This window comes from Ranitomeya imitator, chromosome 5 (assembly GCF_032444005.1).
Source record: "Ranitomeya imitator isolate aRanImi1 chromosome 5, aRanImi1.pri, whole genome shotgun sequence".
Taxonomy (NCBI): Eukaryota; Metazoa; Chordata; class Amphibia; order Anura; family Dendrobatidae; genus Ranitomeya; species Ranitomeya imitator.
Genome location: NC_091286.1, coordinates 695,439,420 through 695,463,967, shown reverse-complemented (window position 1 = coordinate 695,463,967; position 24,548 = coordinate 695,439,420). Strand labels below are relative to the sequence as shown.

Genomic DNA, 24,548 nt, shown 5'->3' with positions numbered 1-24,548 from the left:
GTATTTGCAGTACTTTTTCAAAGGTGTCCCGGGCCTGAGGGGTCAAAGCGTCACAGAGTCCCTGGCTTCACCATCCAAAGCTATCATGGCCACCTCCGCCTCTAACGCCGGGTCATGGAGTGCATTCTCATCATCCCCTGAACCCGTTCCATCCAGCTCCACAACATAGTATTACTCCCGGTAAACTTCGGGAGGTTACTTAACATGACCCCCAGGGATATGCTGGCCCTAGGGCCCCCTCCTGCTTTTTGGTCTGCCGCCTCCGTGCTTTTGAACAACATCCTGCTGACTACGCCAAGTGTAAAAACGCAGGAATCTGGATGTAGTCACGGACCAAAGGCAGATCAAGAGTTAGCAGATTTTTTTTACAAATTTAACTCCATGCAGGGAGGAAAGGATATGAGAGGGTAGGGTTAAATGGGATAGGTGCTGGAAAGGGTCCCAGGGAAAACAGGTGCAAGGGGAAATGTTCAGGAAAAGAAGAAGTCTGTCGGCTTCCTGATTGCAGCTCCTCGGTCTCCAACGTTGGCACCGACAACAGCGGTACGTGAAGTCTCTGGGTGGTCCTGGGTAGCCCGAGGTCCGGTTCTTCAAAGAGAGTACAGAGACTTTGCCGCACAAGCCGGGTACTTGTACCCGTGATTTCTGGGTAATGGACGCAGTCCTGCTATCGGTCCTGATAGCGGCTTTGCAGCGCAGGAACGTGTTCCGCGATGTCAGCGGGCAAGGAGTCGATAAGCTCTAACTCAGTCACTGACGCTGGACTAGGTCGTGCACGCGCAGCAGTCACAGGTCTCATGTATGGTTCACCTCCCGGTACAAAGAACGCCGGGCATGTAACAGTCTGTCGTCTACTTACGAGATGTCGGTCCGGGTCAGAAAGCTTTCCCCTGTGCAACAATGGTGACCGTCCCGACAGTTCCGGTACCGGCGCAACAAAGGGACCCCCGGTCCGGATCATCCTCATACATAAGCATCCATCAAACATCAGTGGTGTCTTCCTCATGTAAGACTGTGGCCATCAAAATTCTCCCAGTGAGAAAAGTTGTTGACCTGTCTCCTGTGCACATCTGCGCTCTTTTACATTCAATTTGTGGGGAACCAAGGGCCACTACATCCTATATAACATTTAGAGGGGGCACATGACCACCCAACGACCCTCTACATGCACACGACCAGGGACGTTCTGCGTAGACACTGGAGCCGCGCAGAATGCAGACAGATTTTTGTTCAGATGCAGCTCAAAACTCCCCATATAGAAAGCAGCTATGGCGTAAAGGGATATTTCAGTTTTGGAAAACAACTGGCCCCGGCTGCAGCTTGTTTTGAAAAACAAACACGTTACTTCCTTTCAGATGATCCAGCTTTGCTAATCAGCTGCTGCTATCAGTCTTTGCTATTGTCTGCAGCACTGAAGTAGCTTCGACAGCACTGCAGGCAATCAGTGAGCATAACGGCTCTGCCTAGGTTGACAGCTGAGTTCACTGATTGGCTGCAGTGCTGTCAATGTGAAATCAACACTGCAGACAGTACCAGTCACTGGGAGAAGGGAGAAGCAACAAAGATAACTCACTGGACTCAGGGAGGTTTATTTTTTTTGTTTTAAACAAAAAACTGCATTCAGGAGACCATAAAATCCCTTTAAGAGACAGTTGGATGTTTATTATGATGTTGTTTGTGTGCAGATTACTGGTATAACCTGCTCATCTTCCATGTTTCACCTTCACTTGTTAGATAGGAACCTCGCACTTCATGGTCGAGCCACTCAGTCTTCGATTCTAAATAATGTGAACTACGGCTTTCAGTCAATGGCAATAAACGCAATAGATGGGAACCAGGACTCAGATTTTAGTCACGGATCCTGCTCTCACACAGACGGTGACTTTTCTCCCTGGTGGAGGGTAGACTTGCTGAGGTCTTACAGAATTAACCGCATAACCATCACTAACAGGAAATACTGCTGTGAAGAACGGCTGAACGGGGCCGAAATCCTTGTTGGAGACTCGTTGTACAACAATGGGAACAATAATCCAAGGTGAGAATGAGCGGCTACGGATTCTGATTTCTCATGTGTCTTTTATATGTTCCAAAGAGCCTATATTTGTGGCGCTTACCACATTAAAATCCATCAAAATATTTATTTCATCTATATATATATAGCAGTTGGGAGATAAATGGCAACTAGACTCTCCAGACTCATCTGTCTCCTCCAGACTTTTCTGTCCTCTAATGACTCCTCTGTCCTCTCCAGGCTCTTGTTTCTCCTCCACATTCCTCTGTCCTTTACAAACCTCTGTGTTTTCCAGACTTCACTATCCTCGTCAGAATCTTCTTTTTTTTCTTCAGACTCCTCTGTCATCTACAGACTTTTCTGTACTCTCCGGATGCTTCAATCTGTTTCAGACTCCTTTGTTCTTTCCAGACTTCTCTGTCCAATCCAGATCTTTCTGTTTTCTCCAAACTCTGCTTTTTCCTCCAGAATCCTCTGTCCTCTCCAACCTCTTCTTTCTCCTCCAAACTCCAAAGTTTTCTCCAGACCCCTGTGTCCTATAAACACCTCTCTGTAGTCCAGACTCTTCTTTCTCCTCCAAGCTCCTCTGTCCTTTCCAGAGGTCTATGTCCTTCAGACTCTCGATAGCCAACACTTCTGTTCTCTTCAGGCTTCTCTCCCATCTTCACTTCATTCTCCACTCTCTGATACCTCATCTTCCTTGGAATTCAAGGGTTTGAATTCAATCTATGTTTGAATCCATGTGCCGCTGACTTACACTAACCTCAGGGAGAAGGTTCATCACTGGGCGATGTTTACTCCTTGAAGCTACCAAAAGGTCCATAACAGCCAGGCCTAGTGCCCTCTTCTATACAGTATGCAGATATGACTTTATGGAAGGATTCCAACCTATCATGGTTCCTATTACAGGTGTGCAGTGGTGACGACAATTCCACGTGGAGCAACTCAAGTCTTCTTGTGCCACGATATGGTGGGGAGATATGTCAACGTCATTGTGCGTGGAAGAAACGAATATCTTCATATGTGCGAAGTTCAGGTCTTTGGAGATCTCTAATGAAGTAGAATGCATGTTGATAATTGACATATACAAGTGCACAATATCATGAAATAAAGGCATTCACATATATAATGCATGATGTCCAATTGTTTCCTGCCTGGAGTTCATAGGATGAGTTTCCATGCTCACGATAATTAGTTCATGTCTAGGGGTTTGTCGTAAAGGAAAGCTCAGACAATGACTTTCACCGCTATAGCCAAGGTTGGTGGAGGCACATCACATCACTTTATTATATTATAGTGGTTTACTGCTAAATTATGCCGCCTAACAGTGTATCCTACCAGTAACTATACAATATTCACATTATCAAAGCACAAAGTTTTCAAATTATAACTTTAACAACCAATTACCAAAATACAAAGTGAATGAACAAAAGAGAAACATAAATCACATCAATATTTGGTGATGACCAGTTGCCTTCAAAAAAGCATCAAAGCAACCGATTCTTGCCTATTCAGTGCCAGGAGTTTATCACAATTTCTGAGTTTTTCTTTGTCCATTCACTTTTTGAGGATTGACCACAGGTTCTTAATGGGATTGAAATCTGAGAAGTTTTCTTGTTATGCACCTCAAATTTCAATGTGCGGACGGACATTCCTGTGCAAGCTACGCACTGGTGTTAAGCTATTCCTTTAGCCCAATCCTCTTTAGGAGACCGTCTTTGCAGTTGCTGGACTTTATTGTGCACCTTCAAGTTTTCTTCACAACAATTGGACCTCTCTTTTTGAAGTTCTTAATGAACCAATAAATGGGTAATTTAAGGTCAATTTTGAAAACAGCAATGTCCTTGTCTGTAAAGCCCTTTGGATGCAAAGCAATGATGAATGCATGTGTTTCCTTGGAGGTAACCATGGTTAAAAACAAATATTAAGATATCAAGAGCCAGCCTTCTTTTAAGGCCCCATTCCAACAACCATATTTTGTGTACAAGAGCTGTCTTTTTCAACATAGTGAATGGGATCATTCAGAAATCTGATATTTTTCATGGAGTGGTCATCGCAAAGTATTCTCCAATATTAGATGCGATAGACAGGGTAGACAGCAGTGTGAGCAGCCTCTTCTTACCTCAGCACTCCAGGTATCTCCAGTAGTTGATAAGATAGACAAGGTTGACAGTAGTGTGAGCAGTATCTTTTTTTACATCAGAATCCCTTTCCTCTCCAAAAATAGATCATGTTGGATGGACAGCAGTGTTAGCAGCTTCTTCTCACCTCATCTCCCCTGGTATCTCCTATATTAGATCATATAGGCAGGCCCGATAGCAGTGTGAGTAGCCTCTTACCTCGGCGTCCCTGCTATCTATCGTATCAGATAAGATAGATGAGGTGGACAGCAGTGTGAGCAGCATCTCCTTACCTCAGAACCCCTCATATCTCCAGTATTAAATCAGATAGACAGGGTGGACAGCAGTGTGCGCAGCCTCTCCTTACCTCAGCACCCCTGGAATCTCCAGTATTCAGAGGTGTAGCTAGAGCTTTTGCCACCCGGGGCTGTTCCCGAGTGTGGCGCGCCCCGACCCCCCCCCCCCCCCGGCTCAATACACACAAAGGTTACCAAAAATAGTTTTCCTGTTTTGTAGAACTTAAACTGGGCCTAATGGTGTCACCCCTACATGCCAAACCTGTGAATTTTCTTAATGACAATGAATGATATGGTTGCCCATAATCATCACTGTGTCATAACATCACAGGTGCACTCCACACTGTGTCATAACATCACAGGTGCACTCCATCAGTCTAACCGGTTAGGTACAGCGGACCATGTAGGTTGCAGCATCTGACAGGTTGAATGACTGGTGATGGGGGGGGCGCCTTTTGCGCTTATGCCACCTGTGTGCTGTGCATATGCTATGCACAATACGCTAAATGTATAGGCACCAGGGGGGTGAATCCCATATTGTAATGCAAATTTTCACTCAGTGCTTACCTGACCGCGCTCCTGCTCTCTCCACGCAGCTGAAGCGTGCACTCGCCGGCGACTGACAATGACGTCAGACGCCGGCGACATGCACGCGGGCCCGCACGTCAATAGCGTTAAACAGCTGCAGCCAGGGTCGGACTGGGGTGTCTGGGGCCCACCAGGGGAATGGACTCTAGGGGTCCACCCTACAGCTATATGCAAATATCTGTCATTATAGTGGAGCATCGGCTGTAAAACACCGGCGGCTGCTGCACATCTACGGTGCGCCCCCATAACTGGGATGTATAATTACGGTAGTTTACATTAATCAAGTTATCACCCATCCATGGGCTCCACAGGATAGGTAATCACTTAGATCCGACCATTAGAAATTGCACTGATCGGAAGAATGGGGAAGTTTTATCCCTGACAGGACACTTTTATCACTAGTTTAAAATGCAGCGGCCGGTGGGATTTCTGACCGCAGCTCCATTCATTCTCTTTGGGGCTTCCAGAAAAAAAACAAGTGCAGCCACTGAGGGAATGAATGGATCAGTGATCGGACATGCCACTTCAGTCTAATGGGGATAAAAAGTTCCACATTTTGCTGAAAGGGTCCAAGCAGTCAGACGCCCACCAATCAATACATTATCACTTATCCTGTGGAGAGGTGATTACTTTTTTCCACAGGAAACCCCCTGTAAGTACATCTCCGCCACTGTGTACAAAGCATTAAAACTAATGGAAATAAAGAATCTTCTACTAATTAATATCAGAGAGAACAAATGACCGCCATACACAACACAATCCACTATACCAAGACCAATAATATCACATACAGGATGAAATACCACCACACCATAACCAGACCACTTAGTGACCGAATAATACTACATACAAGGGACAAATACCGCCACACCATGACCAGATCACATATTACCACCACATAGTGACCGAATAATGCTACATACAAGGGACAAATACCACAACACCATTTCCAGACCACATATTACCACCACATAGTGACTGAATACTACAATACTGATCAGTAATAAAAAAAAACCCACAATACTATCACCATAAGTGCCAGTATTCACAGGAGATTTGTACTTAGTATGCAGTGTCTGTGTAGAGGTAATACAGTGATCACTGGTGGTATTATACACAGGAGCTCTGTATATAATGTATAGGTAATACAGTGATCACTGGTGACATTGTACACAGGACCTCTGTATATAGTATACAGTGTATAGTGTCAGTGTATAGGTAACACTGACTCACCAGTGACGTCTCTAGGTGAAGTCCTTCATCTTTCATCCAGCACAGACCGCCATAATTTCTTCCAAGCAGGACTCGTTTCTGCAGGAAATAACACAGTTATCTCGAGCTCCGCTTGCAGAACACATTACTTAATTTTTAACAACTTCTACATTACACCACATGAAGAAAAAAAGGTGATATAGTGTCACTCTGCACAGTAACAGGACCGCCCCCCCCCATTTAAAACAGTATACTCAAAAAATAAAATAAATACATCACTGCAGTAATAATATCCCTTATTAGCCCCTATGGTAATAACATTCCCCACCCTGGCCCCGTGTGTCTCATTCCTGGCTCCAGCCATATGTTCTCGCATCCTGCCCTCATGAGTATCCATCCTGCCCCATATGATCTCCCCATCCTGCCCCATCTGTCTCCATCGTATCCATCCTGTCCCATGATCCAATCCTGCCCCATGTCTTTCATTCTGCCCCGTGTGTCCAATCATGCCCCGTATCTTCATTCTGCCCATGCCTCAAGTCCTGCCCCCAGTGTGTCCAGCAATCTGCCCCAGTGTGTCCAGCACATTACCCCCAGTGTGTCCAGTAACCTGCCCCAGTATGTCCAATATATTGCCCCAGTGTCCAGCAATCTGCCCCAGTGTGTCCAGCATTGCCCCCAGACAGTGTGTCCAGCAATCTGCCCCAGTATGTCAAGCATATTGCCCCAGTGTGTCCAGTATTGCCCCTGGACAGTGTGTCCAGCAATCTGCCCCAGTGTGTCCAGCATATTACCCCCAGTGTGTCCAGCATATTACCCCCAGTGTGTCCAGCAATCTGCCCCAGTGTCCAGCATTGCCCCAGTGTGTCCAGCAATCTGCCCCAGTGTCCAGCATTGCCCCAGTGTGTCCAGCACTCTGCCCCAGGGTGTCCAGCAATCTGTTCCAGGGTATCCAGCATTTCCCCAGGTGTGTCCAGCATTGCCCCAGTGTGTCCAGCAATCTGCCCCAGTGTGTCCAGCATTGCCCCAGTGTGTCCAGCATTGCCCCCAGTGTGTCCAGCGATCTGCCCCAGTGTCCAGCATTGCCCCAGTGTGTCCAGCAATCTGCCCCAGTGTCCAGCATTGCCCCAGTGTGTCCAGCAATCTGCCCCAGTGTGTCCAGAAATCTGCCCCAGTGTCCAGCATTGCCCCAGTGTGTCCAGAAATCTGCCCCAGTGTGTCCAGAAATCTGCCCCAGGGTCTCCAACATTGCCCCAGTGTGTCCAGACATCTGCCCCAAGGTCTCCATCATTGCCCCAGTGTGTCCTGAAATCTGCCCCAGTGTGTCCAGAAATCTGTCCCAGGGTCTCCAGCATTGCCCCAGTGTCCAGAAATCTGCCCCAGTGTGTCCAGCATATTACCCCCAGTGTGTCCAGCAACCTGCCCCAGTATGTCCAATATATTGCCCCAGTGTGTCCAGCAATCTGCCCCAGTGTGTCCAGCAATCTGCCCCAGTATGTCAAGCATTTTGCCCCAGTGTGTCCAGTATTGCCCCTGGACAGTGTGTCCAGCAATCTGCCCCAATGTGTCCAGCATATTACCCCCAGTGTGTCCAGCAATCTGCCCCAGTGTCCAGCTTTGCCCCAGTGTGTCCAGCAATCTGCCCCAGTGTCCAGCATTGCCCCAGTGTGTCCAGCACTCTGCCCCAGGGTGTCCAGCTTTGCCCCAGGTGTGTCCAGCATTGCCTGTTATGATGCGGTGGTCTAGGAGCAACATGGAACGAGCTCTGAGGGAAGTGGTAACTGTACTGACCGCAGACCCTAAGCTCAACACAACACTAGAAGCAGCAGTGGAATGCTCCTAACTCTCCCTAGGCATCTCATCACAGCCTAAGAGCTAACTACCCCTGAAGACAGAAGCAGAAAAACTATCTTGCCTCAGAGAAAATCCCCAAAGGATAGATTAGCCCCCCACAAATAATGACTGTGAGTGGAGTGGAAAAAGACATACACAGAATGAAACCAGGATGAGCACAGGAGGCCAGTCTAGCTTGATAGATAGGACAGGATGGAACACTGTGCGGTCAGTATAAAACACTACAAAAATCCACGCAGAGTAAACAAAAAATCTCCACACCTGACTAAAGGTGTGGAGGGTCACTCTGCTTCCCAGAGCTTCCAGCAAGCCAGAAAATAATTCAAACTGAAAATGCTGGACAAACAAAGAAAGCACAGAATAGATAAGTCCACAAACTATGGACAGAAAAAGTAAGCAAAAACTTAGCTTTGCTGAACTGGTCAGGACAACAGGGAACTCCAAAGAGATGTGAATCCAACCAGGAACCATTTACAAGTGGCACTAGCTGAAGGAACAGCCAGGCTTAAATAGGCGAGAGAGGAGACGATAAGTGGAGGCAGCTGAATACAGCTAACTCCAAGGAGCAGCCATACCACTTGAAACCACAAGAGGGAGCCCAAGAGAAGAACTCACAAAATTGCCACTTACAACCACCGGAGGGAGCCCAGAAGCAGAGTTCACAACAGTACCCCCCCCCCTTGAGGAGGGGTCACCGAACCCTCACCAGAGCCCCCAGGCCGATCAGGACGAGCCAAATGAAAAGCACGAACCAAATCGGTGGCATGGACATCGGAGGCAACAACCCAAGAATTATCCTCCTGGCCTTACCCCTTCCACTTGACAAGATACTGAAGCCTCCGCCTCGAAAAACGAGAATCCAAAATCTTCTCAACCTCATATTCCAACTCCCCCTCAACCAACACCGGGGCAGGAGGGTCAACCGAGGGAACAACGGGCTCCACATATCTCCGTAACAAAGATCTACGGAAAACATTATGAATGGCAAAAGAGGCTGGAAGAGCCAAACGAAAAGACACCGGATTAATAATTTCAGAAATTTTATAAGGACCAATAAACCGAAGCTTAAACTTAGGGGAGGAAACCTTCATAGGAACATGACGAGAAGACAACCAAACCAAATCCCCCACACGAAGTCGGGGACCAACACACCGACGGCGGTTAGCAAAACGTTGAGCCCTTTCCTGAGACAACGTCAAATTGTCCACCACATGAGTCCAAATCTGCTGCAGCCTGTCCACCACAGAATCATCACCAGGACAATCAGAAGGCTCAACCTGCCCAGAAGAAAACGAGGATGAAAACCAAAATTACAAAAGAAAGGTGAAACCAAAGTAGCCGAACTAGCCCGATTATTAAGGGCAAACTCGGCCAACGGCAAGAAAGCCACCCAATCATCCTGATCAGCAGACACAAAGCATCTCAAATAGGTCTCCAAGGTCTGATTAGTTCGCTCAGTTTGGCCATTAGTCTGAGGATGAAACGCCGAAGAAAAAGACAAATCAATGCCCATCCTAGCACAAAAGGCCCGCCAAAATCTAGAGACAAACTGAGAACCTCTGTCAGAGACAATATTCTCCGGAATACCATGCAAACGAACCACATGCTGAAAAAATAATGGAACCAGATCCGAGGAGGAAGGCAACTTAGGCAAAGGTACCAGATGTGGACCATTTTAGAGAACCAGTCACAAACAACCCAGATAACAGACATCTTCTGGGAAACAGGAAGATCCGAAATAAAATCCATGGAAATATGCGTCCAGGGCCTCTCAGGGACCGGCAAAGGCAAAAGCAACCCACTAGCGCGGGAATAGCAAGGCTTGGCCCGGGCGCAAGTCCAACAGGACTGCACAAAAGCACGCACATCACGCGACAAGGAAGGCCACCAAAAGGACCTAGCAACCAAATCTCTGGTACCAAAAATCCCAGGATGACCAGCCAACACTGAACAATGAACCTCAGAAATAACCTTACTTGTCCATCTATCAGGAACGAACAGCTTCCCCACTGGACAGCGGTCAGGCCTATCAGCCTGAAATTCCTGAAGCACCCGCCGCAAATCAGGGGAGATAGCAGAAAGAATCACCCCCTCCTTAAGAATGCCAACCGGCTCAAGGACTCCAGGAGAATCAGGCGAAAAACTCCTAGAGAGGGCATCAGCCGTAACATTCTTAGATCCCGGAAGATACGAGACCACAAAATCAAAACTGGAGAAAAACAGGGACCATCGAGCCTGTCTAGGATTCAGCCGCTTGGCCGACTCGAGGTAAATCAGATTCTTATGATCGGTCAGGACCACCACGCGGTGTTTAGCACCCTCAAGCCAATGTCGCCACTCCTCAAACGCCCACTTCATAGCCAACAACTCCCGATTGCCGACATCATAATTGCGTTCCGCAGGCGAAAACTTTCTGGAAAAAAAAGCACACAGTTTCATCAAAGAACCATCAGATTCCCTCTGAGACAAAACAGCCCCTGCCCCAATCTCAGAAGCGTCGACCTCAACCTGAAAAGGAAGAGAAACATCCGGCTGACGCAAAACAGGGGCAGAAGTAAATCGGCGTTTAAGCTCCTGAAAGGCCTCAACAGCCGCAGAGGACCAATTCGTTACATCAGCGCCTTTCTTCGTCAAATCAGTAAGGGGCTTAACCACACTGGAAAAGTTGGCAATAACGGCGATAAAAATTAGCAAAGCCCAAAAATTTTTGAAGGCCCTTCACAGATGTGGGTTTGATCCAGTCATGAATAGCTTGGACCTTAACAGGATCCATTTCTATAGACGAGGGAGAAAAAATAAAACCCAAAAAAGAGACCTTCTGAACTCCGAATAGGCACTTAGACCCCTTCAGAAATAAAGCATTGTCACGAAAGATCTGGAACACCATCCTGACCTGCTTCACATGAGACTCCCAATCATCGGAAAAAAATCAAAATATCATCCAAATATACGACCATGAATTTATCAAGATAATTGCGGAAAATATCATGCATGAAAGACTGGAACACAGATGGAGCATTAGAGAGCCCGAATGGCATCACAAGATATTCAAAATGGCCTTCGGGCGTATTAAATGCAGTTTTCCATTCGTCACCCTGTTTAATACGAAAAAGATTATATGCCCCTCGGAGGTCAATCTTAGTAAACCACCTAGCCCCCTTAATCTGAGCAAACAAATCCGTAAGCAAGGGCAAGGGGTATTGGAATTTGACCGTGATTTTATTAAGAAGACGATAATCAATACAGGGTCTCAAGGAGCCATCCTTCTTAGCAACAAAAAAGAAACCTGCTCCCAAAGGTGACGAAGACGGCCGAATATGCCCCTTCTCCAAAGACTCCTTAACCTAACTCCGCATGGCGGCATGCTCCGGCACAGACAGATTGAAAAGTCGGCCCTTAGGGAACTTACAACCTTGAATCAAGTTAATGGCACAATCACAGTCCCTGTGCGGAGGACGGGAACTGGACTTGGGCTCATCAAATACATCCAGGAAATCTGACAAAAACTCAGGAACCTCAGGAGAGGGGGAAGAGGAAATTGACATCAAAGGAACGTCACTATGTACTGCTTGACAACCCCAACTAGTCACCGACATAGTTTTCCAATCCAGCACCGGATTATGTTCCTGTAACCATGGAAATCCTAGTACAACAACATCATGCAGGTTATGCAACACTAGAAAACGGCAATCTTCCTGATGTGCTGGAGCCATGTACATAGTCATCTGTGTCCAGTACTGAGGTTTATTCTTGGCCAGGGGTGTAGCATCAATACCCCTCAAGGGAATAGGGCTTTGCAAAGGCTGTAAGGAAAAACCACAGCGCCTGGTGAATTCTAAGTCCATTAAGTTCAGGGCAGCGCCTGAATCCACAAATGCCATGACAGAAAAGGACGACAATGAGCAAATCAGGGTTACAGATAAGAGAAATTTAGGCTGTACAGTACTAATGGTAACAGACCTAGCGACTCTCTTAGTACGCTTAGGGCAATCAGAGATAACATGAGCAGAATCACCACAGTAAAAACACAGCCTATTCTGACGTCTGAATTCCTGCCATTCTGCTCTAGTCAAAATCCTATCACATTGCATAGGTTCAGGACTTTGCTCAGAGGATACTGCCATATGGTGCACAGCTTTGCGCTCGCGCAGACGCCGATCGATCTAAATGGCTAGAGACATAGATTCGCTCAAACCGGCAGGCGTAGGAAAGCCCACCATAACATCTTTAAGGGTTTCAGAAAGACCTTTTCTGAAAATAGCAGCCAGAGCCTCTTCATTCCATTTAGTGAGCACAGACCATTTTCTAAATTTCTGGCAGTATAACTCTGCCTCTTCCTGACCTTGACACAGGGCTAACAGGGTTTTTTCTGCATGATCCACAGAATTAGGTTCGTCGTACAATAATCCGAGTGCTTGAAAAAATGCATCAACATTCAATAATGCCGGATCCTTTGCTTCAAGAGAAAAAGCCCAGTCTTGAGGGTCACCCCGCAGCAAGGATATAATGATTTTAACCTATTGAATGGGATCACCAGAAGAACGGGGTTTCAAAGCAAAAAACAATCTGCAGTTATTTTTAAAGTTCAAAAACTTGGATCTGTCCCCAAAAAACAAATCAGGAGTAGGAATTCTGGGCTCTAAAGCCGGAGTCTGGACAACATAGTCCTGGATGCTCTGTACTCTTGCAGCAAGTTGATCCACACGAGAAAACAAACCTGACTAAAGGTGTGGAGGGTCACTCTGCTTCCCAGACAGAAAATAATTCAAACTGAAAATGCTGGACAAACAAAGAAAGCACAGAATGGATAAGTCCACAAACTATGGACAGAAAAAGTAAGCAAAAACTTAGCTTTGCTGAACTGGTCAGGATAACAGGGAACTCCAAAGAGATGTGAATCCAACCAGGAACCATTTACAAGTGGCACTAGCTGAAGGAACAGCCAGGCTTAAATAAGCGAGAGAGGAGACGATAAGTGGAGGCACCTGAATACAGCTAACTCCAAGGAGCAGCCATACCACTTGAAACCACAAGAGGGAGCCCAAGAGCAGAATTCACAACAATTGCCCCAGTGTGTCCAGCAATCTACCACAGGGTCTCCAGCATTGCCCCAGGTGTGTCCAGCATTGCCCCAGTGTGTCCAGCAATCTGCCCCAGGGTCTCCAGCATTGCCCCAGTGTGTCCAGCATTGCCCCCAGTGTGTCCAGCATTGCCCCCAGTGTGTCCAGCATTGCCCCCAGTGTGTCCAGCATTGCTCCCAGTGTGTCCAGCAATCTGCCCCAGTGTCCAGCATTGCCCCAGTGTGTCCAGCAATCTGCCCCAGTGTCCAGCATTGCCCCTCTGTGACCAGAAATCTGCCCCAGGGTCTCCAGCATTGCCCCAGTGTGTCCAGCATTGCCCCCAGTGTGTCCAGCATTGCCCCCAGTGTGTCCAGCAATCTTCCCCAGCGTGTCCAGCAATCTGCCCCAGCGTCCGGCATTGCCCCAGTGTCCAGAAATCTGCCCCTGTGTCTCCAGCATTGCCCCATTGTGTCCAGACATCTGTCCCAGTTTGTCCAGAAATCTGCCTCAGGGTCTCCAGCATTGCCCCAGTGTGTCCAGAAATCTGCCCCAGGGTCTCCAGCATTGCCCCAGTGTGTCCAGAAATCTGCCCCAGTGTGTCCAGAAATCTGCCCCAGGGTCTCCAGCATTGCCCCAGTGTGTCCAGAAATCTGCCCCAGTGTGTCCAGAAATCTGCCCCCGGGTCTCCAGCATTTTCCCAGTGTGTCAAGCATATTACCCCCAGACAGACAAGAGTCAGATATAAAGAAGAAAAAAAAAGTAAAATCCTCACCTCTCCCGTTCCCAGCGCAGGTCCGGTGCATTCAGCGTCTCTCCGGCTCTGCAACGCTCAGGACAGAGAGGCTGAGCGCGCAGTGATGACGTCACCGCACCCTCTGCCCTGAGACGTCGCAGAGTCAGAGGGAGCTGAAGACGCTGCAGCTGCAGCTACCACGCAGCCGCAGGAACCAGGAGAGGTGAGTATTAGAAGAAGGGGGGCCCAATGCCAGCGCTGTAGAAGGGGGGCCCAATGCCAGCGCTGGCATCGGGGAGGGGGGCCCTGATCGTGGCGGCGGTCGGCGCCGCCCGAATATTTAAAGGGCCCACGTCTCATTGTGCCGCCCGGGGTGGCCCGCACCCCCCTCCCTACACCACTGCCAGTATTAAATCAGATAGACAGGGTGAACAGCAGTGTGAGCAGCCTCTCCTTACCTCAGCATCCCTGGTATCTCCAGTATTAGACCAGATAGACAGGGTGGACAGCAGTGTGAGCAACCTCTTCTTACCTCAGCACCCCTGGTATCATAGTTATTAAGGTTGAAGGAAGACTATAAGTCCATCTAGTTCAACCCATAGCCTAACCTAACATGCCCTAACATGTTGATCCAGAGGAAGGCAAAAAAAACCCCATGTGGCAAAGAGTAAGCTCCACATTGGGGAAAAAAATTCCTTCCCGACTCCACATACGGCAATCAGACTAGTTCCCTGGATCAACGCCCTATCAAGGAATCTAGTGTATATACCCTGTAACATTATACTTTTCCAGAAAGGTATCCAGCCCCCTCTTAAATTTAAGTAATGAATCACTCATTACAACATCATACGGCAGAGAGTTCCATAGTCTCACTGCTCTTACAGTAAAGAATCCGCGTCTGTTATTATGCTTAAACCTTTTTTCCTCCAAACGCAGAGGATGCCCCCTTGTCCCTGTTTCAGGTCTATGATTAAAAAGATCATCAGAAAGGTCTTTGTACTGTCCCCTCATATATTTATACATTAAAATAAGATCACCCCTTAGTCTTCGTTTTTTCCAAACTAAATAGCCCCAAGTGTAATAACCTATCTTGGTATTGCAGACCCCCCAGTCCTCTAATAACCTTGGTCGCTCTTCTCTGCACCCGCTCCAGTTCAGCTATGTCTTTCTTAAACACCGGAGACCAGAACTGTGCACAGTATTCTAAGTGTGGTCGAACTAGTGACTTGTATAGAGGTAAAATTATATTCTCCTCATGAGCATCTATGCCTCTTTTAATGCATCCCATTATTTTATTTGCCTTTGTAGCAGCTGCCTGACACTGGCCCCTGAATATGAGTTTGTCATCCACCCAGGTCTTTTTCATTGATGGTTTTGCCCAGAGTTTTAGAATTAAGCACATAATTATACATCTTATTACTTCTACCCAAGTGCATGACCTTACATTTTTCCCCATTAAAGCTCATTTGCCATTTATCAGCCCAAGCTTCTAGTTTACATAAATCATCCTGTAATATAAAATTGTCCTCCTCTGTATTGATTACCCTGCAGAGTTTAGTGTCATCTGCAAATATTGAAATTCTACTCTGAATGCCCCCTACAAGGTCATTAATAAATATGTTAAAAAGAAGAGGGCCCAATACTGACCCCTGTGGTACCCCACTGCTAACCGCGACCCAGTCTGAGTGTGCTCCATTAATAACCACTCTTTGTTTCCTATCCCTGAGCCAGCTCTCAACCCACTTGCACATATTTTCCCCTATCCCCATTATTCTCATTTTATGTATCAACCTTTTGTGTACTGGTATCTCCAGTATTAGACCAGATAGACAGGATGGACAGCAGTGTGAGCAGCCTCTTCTTACCTCAGCACCCCTGGTATCTCCAGTATTAGACCAGATAGACAGGGTGGACAGCAGTGTGAGCAGCCTCTTCTTACCTCAGCACCCCTGGTATCTCCAGTATTAGACCAGATAGACAGGGTGGACAGCAGTGTGAGCAGCCTCTTCTTACCTCAGCATCCCTGGTATCTCCAGTATTAGACCAAATAGACAGGGAGGACAGCAGTGTGAGCAGCCTCTTCTTACCTCAGCACCCCTGGTATCTCCAGTATTAGACCAGATAGACAGGGTGGACAGCAGTGTGAGCAGCCTCTTCTTACCTCAGCCCCCCTGGTATCTCCAGTATTAGACCAGATAGACAGGGTGGACAGCTGTGTGTGGAGCCTCTTCTTACCTCAGCCCCCCTGGAATCTCCAGCATTAGATCAGAGAGACAGGGTGGACAGCAGTGTGTGGAGCCTCTTCTTACCTCAGCACCCCTGGTATCTCCAGTATGAGATCAGACACGGTGGACAGCAGTGTGAGCAGCCTCTTCTTACCTCAGCACCCCTGGTATCTCCAGTATTAGATCAGATAGACAGGGTGGACAGCTGTGTGTGGAGCCTCTTCTTACCTCAGCATCCCTGGTATCTCCAGTATGAGATCAGACACGGTGGACAGCAGTGTGAACAGTCAATACTTACGTTATAATTTTTTATATTTTTATATCTACAGTATTACATCGGATAGGAAGGGTGGACAGCAGTGTGAGCGACCTATTCTTATCTCAGCACCCCTGGTATCTCCAGTATTAGATCAGAGAGACAGGGTGGACAGCAGTGTGTGTGGCCTCTGCTTTATTCAACATTGCTGTTATTTCCAGTATTAGATCTGATAGACAGGGTGGACAGCAGTGTGAGGAGCCTCTTCTTACCTCAGCACCCCTGATATCTCCAGCATTAGATCAGACATACGGTGTGTACAGCAGTGTGTGTGGCCTCTGCTTTATTCAACATTGCTGTTATTTCCAGTATTAGATCTGATAGACAGGTTGTACAGCAGTGTGAGCAGCCTCTTCTTACCTCAGCATTTCTGGTATCTCCAGTAATAGCACAGATAAACAGCGTTGACAGCAATGTTAGTTATAATTTTTTGGTATTATTGGTTTTATATATCATGTTAATGAAATTTGAGCAATAACGATTGAAACATTTGCTACATCTAAACACACATTGGCACCTTTGGGTTGAAAAAGAAATCATGACTGTGACATAAGAATGTTATATGACATGAAGGACATGGTTAATAATGTATTATTATATATAATTATTTTATAATCACCCATGATATTTGTATACTCATAATAATTAAATTTGATATTACTGATTGCGATGATATGGTGTGATATTATTGGTTAGTAAATGATTGCTAGAGATAAGCGAGCAGGAAAATGCTTGAATGGTCATTACTTGAACAGAGCAATTCCTAATACATTTTCATATCTAGTAACGAGTATAATGGGAGTCAATGGGAAAGCCGAGCCGAGACTCTACAAAGAGGTCTAGGGGGCAGTGAAAATGTTCAAATGGATGGAAAAGGTGCTGAATGGATGGAGAACAGCATGGGGGAGACTCCTGGAAGCATCTCTGACCCCCAGATCTCTGCTGAGAACAATGGGGTCAAACTTTTACTCCACTTTTAACCCCTTCACGACATGTGCCGTAACATGTACTGCACAAGTTGTGTTCCTCCCTTTGATGTGGTCTCCGACGCTGAGCTCACATGTTTCCACACCACAAGATCGTATCCATATACCAAAATGGTATCAGTAAAAACATCAGCTCAGCATGCAAAAAATAAGCCCCAGATCACGAAAAATGGAGGCGCTATGGGTCTCGGAAAATGACGTTTTTTTAAACAAACTTTGGATTATTTTTTCATCATTTAAATAAAAAACAATCTATACATGTTTAGTATCAATGAACGCGTAATGACCTGGAGAATCATGTTGGCAGGTTAGTTTTAGCATTTGGTGAACATGGTAAATAAATTAAAAAAACAGTTGTGTATTTGCGTTTTTTTTTTTTTGCAATTCCACCGCATTTGGAATAACCCCAGACTACTCGCTGCCAACACCAGTCTTTTATTCAGGCTGACTGGAGGCCTGATTTCTGTTTCTGGTTACAAGCCTTGGAGACCCGCTCCTTATCATTGGGGGTAGTTTTTAGTGAGGCCTTCCTCCACCTCTCATCATTCTCCACCACTAGATCACCAGGGTTCACGTGTTCCGTGTTGCTACAGACAGTCAATTTTTTGGCAAGTGTGTTTGTGATCCCAATTAAATATTTTTAAAAAATTTGCTCCCCATGGGGAAATGTTTGTCAGCCCATGCATTTAGTGTATGGGCATTACGAGTCTAGGAGACCCGCTCCTTTGCAATGGGACAGTTTTTTTATGAGGCCCTCCTCCATGTTTCTTCCAAGGGGGATTGGGGTGTGTGCAAATTTGTGTCAAGGCGGCTCCTGCATTCAATGCATAAGGAAACAGTATGGCAGGACCAACTGAACAATGTGAAGCGGCTTTTCCTGTGGCCTCCAGTACCTGGGTTCAAAGGCTTATTGTGGTGCATATGACTTGATAGCAGGGCAGACCCTGCATTCAATGCAACATTTTTCCAGGAAGCCCTCCTGTACCTCTCGCAAAAGGGGTTTTGGGGTGAAATGTAATTGTTGGCAGCCCAGCCACTCACTTCAAAGGCAATAACAGCATAGGAGACCCACTGTTTAATAATGGCCGTTTAAGAATATTAATGCTGCCTGATGCCCCTCTGAAAATAGGCTTTGAGACTTCAAGACAGAGTCCCACTTTCATAAATGAAACAAGATGGGTCTCCTTATGTGTCACACACCACAGGGCCAGCTAGGGGGGTTACATGTTACAATGACATTTCCCAGTGAATGCATTTGTATTGGTTGAAAGCAATGTAAAAGTTGAAAAATGCATCAAAAATGCTGCGTTTGAACATAGCCCAAGTGGTGGAGGAACATTTTGGTCTGGGGTTAATTATTTTGCCTTATATACAAGTCAACACCCTGGAAAGGATGTACCTTAGCATATTTCCCAGCAAAATCCATTTTGGTTTTGTTTTTGTATGTTTTTTGGTGCACCTGTAAAAATGGCGTGAAACTCTGACAACATTGCTTACAGCTGTGACCTTGGAGACAGAAATGCTTCCAGGGGCGATCCCCATGATGTTCCCGTGTCATTTGAGCAGTGTTTTCATCATTTTCAGATGTTTTTAGACCTTAAAAGGACCCCTGGGGGGGAATCGAGGTAAAAATACATGGGTTTCCCATAGACTTACATTGGGCTTGTTGCTTGGGTCGAGTACCCGAGTATTCCAACATGCTCGATCCGAGCAATGAGCACCTGAGCATTTAAGTGCTCGCTCATCACTAGTTGGTTCAATTAAACTCTCAAAATGGCCAGAAAAAGAACTTTCATGTGAAACACGACAGTCTATTCTTGTTCTTAGAAATGAAGGCTATTCCATGCGAGAAATTGACAAGAAACTGAAGATTTCCTACAACGGTGTGTACTACTCCCTACAGAGGAGAGCACAAACAGGCTCTAACCAGAGTAGAAAGAGAAGTGTGAGCCCCGCTGCACAACTGAGCAACAAGACAAGTACATTAGAGTCTGTAGTTTGAAAAAATTGACGACTCACATGTCCTCAACTGGCAGCTTCATTAAATAGTACACGCAAAATGCCAGTGTCAACATCTATAGTGAAGAGGCGACTCCGGGATGCTGGCCTTCAGGGCAGAGTGGCAAAGAAAAAGCCATATCTGAGACTAGCTAATAATAGGAAAAGATTAATATGGGCAAAACAACACATACATTGGACAGAGAAAGCTAGGAAAAAAGTGTTATGGACAGACGAATCCAAGTTTGAGGTATTTGGATCACACAGAAGAACATTTGTGAGATGCAGAACAACTGAAAAGATGCTGGAAGAGAGTCTGACGCCATCTGTCAAGCATGGTGGAGGCAATGTGATGGTCTGGGGTTGATTTGGTGCTGGTAAAGTGAGAGATTTGTACAAGGTAAAAGGGATTTTGAATAAGGGAGGCTATCACTCCATTTTACAACGCCATGCCATACCCTGTGGACAGCGCTTGATTGGAGCCAATTTCATCCTACAACAGAACAGTGACCCAAAGCACACCTCCAAATTATGCAAGAACTTTTTTAGGGAAGAAGCCGGCAGCTGGTATCTATCTGTAATGGAGTGGCCAGCGCAGTCACCAGATCTCAGCCCCATTGAGCTGTTGTGGGAGCAGCTTGACCGTATGGTGCAAAACGTGCCCATGAGGCCAAACCAACTTGTAGGAGGAGCTTCTGGAAGCATGGGGGGAAATGTCTCCAGATTACGTCAGTAGATTAACTGCTAGAATGCCGAAGGTCTGCAATGCTGGAATTGCTGCAAAGGGAGCATTCTGTGATGAAAGCAAAGTTTGAATGAGAAAATTATTTCAAATTAAAATCTTTTTTTTGAACCTTGTCAATGTCTGGACTAGATTTTACATTCATTTGGCAACTCATTTGATTAATAAAAGTATGAGTTATCATAGAAAACACAAAATTGTCTGGGTGACCCTAAACTTTTGAACGGTAGTGTATAGTGAGTTGTTTAGGATAGAACATAAGATAATTATGTCATGATATGTACTTTTGCCCTGTCCTGTATTTGAATAATATGCCATTTGATGTATGTAACTGTTCTCTGGTTTCTATTAGCTGTAATTTATGTATTTTCTTGGCTGGGAGTTCACCTATAACAATGTCTCCTTCCCCCAATACTTGCAGCCCTAAGCTCTAATGTAATTAAGCTTTGTCAACATCACTAGTGGAGGAATAGCCATTCTTCCTCACAGCAGGTGGCTAGTCAAATGTACATATTACATAGACTGCCTGGAGCCCACCAGTCTAGAATCTTGGAGTACTGTGTCCAGTTTTGGGCACCGGTGCTCAGGAAGGATATAATGGAACTAGAGAGAGTACAAAGGAGGGCAACAAAATTAATAAAGGGGATGGGAGAACTACAATACCCAGATAGATTAGCGAAATTAGGATTATTTAGTCTAGAAAAAAGACGACTGAGGGGCGATCTAATAACCATGTATAAGTATATAAGGGGACAATACAAATATCTCGCTGAGGATCTGTTTATACCAAGGAAGGTGACGGGCACAAGGGGGCATTCTTTGCGTCTGGAGGAGAGAAGGTTTTTCCACCAACATAGAAGAGGATTCTTTACTGTTAGGGCAGTGAGAATCTGGAATTGCTTGCCTGAGGAGGTGGTGATGGCGAACTCAGTCGAGGGGTTCAAGAGAGGCCTGGATGTCTTCCTGGAGCAGAACAATATTGTATCATACAATTATTAGGTTCTGTAGAAGGACGTAGATCTGGGTATTTATTATGATGGAATATAGGCTGAACTGGATGGACAAATGTCTTTTTTCGGCCTTACTAACTATGTTACTATGTTACTATGACCCAACCATTGAATAGAAGGTGTAACCCCTACCCCCTTCATGGGCGGATCCCAGGAGCTCAGACAATCCATTCTTATTTTGAGATCAGATGTGAGTTGATCCTTGAAGGAGAAGGAGTGGGGATTCTTAGCTGAGGCAAGACCCCACGCCCATCTGGGACTGCGGAAGCGAATGGGGCGAGACTTGAGCTGAGGACATATCTCGTCGTTCGTGAGATTGTTTTGGGATCCCTTGGACTAATTGTGGACTATTGCTTTGTTACCTGGCACAAGGATTATCGGGAGGTGCCCCCGAACCTGTTCCATTGGACTAATTGTGGACTCTGTAGATCTACCTGCATGTGTTGTTCCAGCGTTCTTGATAATAAATCTGTTGAATCATCCCTCGGCCTGTTGTCCCTTCTTGCTCTGCCGTACACCCCGTCACAAACTGGTGGCAAGCAGTGGGATCAGAGCAGAAGGAATGGAGGACAACGGCCCATTAACATCGAGAACCAGCACCACAGAGTACAAGAACTGGAGTTTGGGGAGCCTACAATCAAAGGCCCGGGAAGTAGGAGTCCGTTTTAAAGGCTTATTGAGGCTTTGGAAGGAGTTCGCCTGCAAGATGACGCTGAGGAAGGATCCTCACAGCAAATGGAGGAAAGAAGGCAGCCGGAGGTAAATACCCAAAAAAGTCAGTGGGTTGTGTGGTACGAGGAGGAGTTGGCATTGCTGGGAGAAGAGGTCACCATAGACTATAAGATGGAGGCCATTCACAGAGCTCAGGAGAGGGAGGCCATTCACAGAGCCGAGGAGAGGGAGAGGGAGGCCATTCACAGAGCCGAGGACAGAGCTCAGGAGATGGCATTGCTGGAGAGGCAGATCGCTTTGGAAGCAGCTAGAAGCTTCAGACAGACTCTAACCCCAGCACCCACCATGAGGGAACTCCCCAGAGTGTCCCGCAAAGACTTCAAGCCCTTTAATGAGGCTGCAGGCGACATTGAGGGCTTCTTCCAGGACTTTGAGCATCAGTGTCGATTAATGGAAGTCCCGGAAAGGGACCGAGTCCGACATCTGATGGGGCTCTTAGAGGGTGGAGCTGCCGCAGCCTATAGAGCTATGGACCCTCAGGGGAACTGTGAGTATGCGGAGATTAAACGGACTATTCTAGAACATTATGCTGTTACCCCAGACACTTACAGGACTCAGTTCCGTACTTTAGCCTGTGATGAGGAAGTGTCTTTCAAGATGTATGCCCACAGACTCAAACAGATATGTCATCGCTGGCTGGAGGCAGATGAGGCCTTAACCTGGGAGACCTTCCTCCAGGTTATCCTAAAAGAGCAGTTTTACTTCAAGTGCCCTGCTGAGATCCGGGAATGGGTGCGTGAGAGGAGGCCAGCCACTGTGGAGGAAGCTGCAGCTCTAGCTGATGAGGCTCTCACCATCAAGCCTCAGTGGAGGGTTCTGTTGGAGGATGGAGAGAGGCCTACCAGCTCCACAACACCGGTGGCCCCCTGTTCTTCTGTCCCCATTGTTCCCCGTTCCTCTAAGCCACCACCTCATGCTGATACCCGTGTAAATGTGCCTCCAGTTGCTTCTACTGCGTTTTCTGGAATACGACAAGGAGAGGAAGTAGCAGAGCGCAAGTGTTATGGTTGTGGGCATCTGGGGCATCTGCAGGCCTCATGCCCAGCCATCTCATGGAGAAGTCGTCCTCAAACCCCTACAGCACCTTCAGGTGGAAGCCGGCCTCCAGGTTCCCTTACCCCTCGCCCAAGAGGACGCCTTGGATGGAGTGAGACCCAGCAGAGATGCTATCGATGTGGACAGCCGGGGCATCTGCAAGCCTCCTGCCCAGCTGTTCAAATGAGGATTAATCCTGTACCCAGTCGTATTATTAATTATGTACACCCAAGTGCCATGGAGGACGACGTGTCACCACTACGTGAGGACTGGCCTAGTGCCTCACCCACCCATGTTGCACCACTAGGAGTTTATGGTGTGCGACCCGCAGCTATGACGACTTCTGCTCATCGAGGTAAGCACTTGCAGGAGGTCGTGCTGGATGGACAGAGACTTATTGGATTTTGTCACTCAGGGGCTTTCCTCACACTGGCTGATCCCCGAGTGGTTCGGCCTGAGGCAATCCATCGAGGACCTGGGATGGTCATTGAACTGGCTGGTGGACAATGGAGGACTATTCCCACAGCCACTGTGGATCTGAACTTTGGTTTTGGGGTCAGGCGATGTATTGTTGGGGTGATGGGTGGTCTGCCTGCAGATGTTCTCCTGGGCAATGATGTGGGAGAGCTACGATGCCAATTTGTGGCTGCATGAAGCCACATGTAAGTTACGCTCTGCCTGTGTGTACTTAACCAGCGACCTGTAGAGGTCCCTGGTACGTACACAAATTGGGAGGGGAAGGGATTGTCATGATATGTACTTTTGCCCTGTCCTGTATTTGAATAATATGCCATTTGATGTATGTAACTGTTCTCTGGTTTCTATTAGCTGTAATTTATGTATTTTCTTGGCTGGGAGTTCACCTGTAACAATGTCTCCTTCCCCCAATACTTGCAGCCCTAAGCTCTAATGTAATTAAGCTTTGTCAACACCACTAGTGGAGGAATAGCCATTCTTCCTCACAGCAGGTGGCTAGTCAAATGTACATATTACATAGACTGCCTGGAGCCCACCAGTCTAGAATCTTCTGGTGGACCCAACCATTGAATAGAAGGTGTAACCCCTACCCCTTCATGGGCGGATCCCAGGAGCTCAGACAATCCATTCTTATTTTGAGATCAGATGTGAGTTGATCCCTGAAGGAGTGGGGATTCTTAGCTAAGGCAAGACCCCACGCCCATCTAGGACTGCGGAAGCGAATGGGGCGAGACTTGAGCTGAGGACATATCTCGTCGTTCGTGAGATTGTTTTGGGATCCCTTGGACTAATTGTGGACTATTGCTTTGTTACCTGGCACAAGGATTATCAGGAGGTGCCCCCGAACCTGTTCCCTTGGACTAATTGTAGACTCTGTAGATCTACCTGCATGTGTTGTTCCAGCGTTCTTGATAATAAATCTGTTGAATCATCCCTCAGCCTGTTGTCCCTTCTTGCTCTGCCGTACACCCCGTCACAAATTATAATAGGTTCAATCTACAGGATAGAATATAGTTAATGTATAGAACTAGTGTGTAACAATTATAGTGGTACACTCAGGAATCTCTTGGCTTGAGACAAATAAGGCAGCTGAACCAAAGTGCAGTGTAAAGTCTGTATTATACAAAATAAAACACAGGTGCAAGGCGTGAGA

General features: G+C 46.7%; 1 protein-coding gene across 1 annotated transcript in view; it reads left to right on the top strand.

The window, feature by feature from the left end:
* The window catches only part of LOC138680987 (fucolectin-like), a 43,904-nt gene extending 40,764 nt beyond the window's left edge, over positions 1–3,140 (top strand). The window contains exons 4-5 of the mRNA XM_069768174.1: positions 1,735–2,035; positions 2,921–3,140. Coding sequence (XP_069624275.1) covers positions 1,735–2,035; positions 2,921–3,065 — 446 coding nt within the window. The 3' untranslated portion in view covers positions 3,066–3,140. The remainder of the gene's footprint in view (positions 1–1,734; positions 2,036–2,920) is intronic.
* The last annotated feature ends 21,408 nt before the right edge of the window (positions 3,141–24,548 follow it).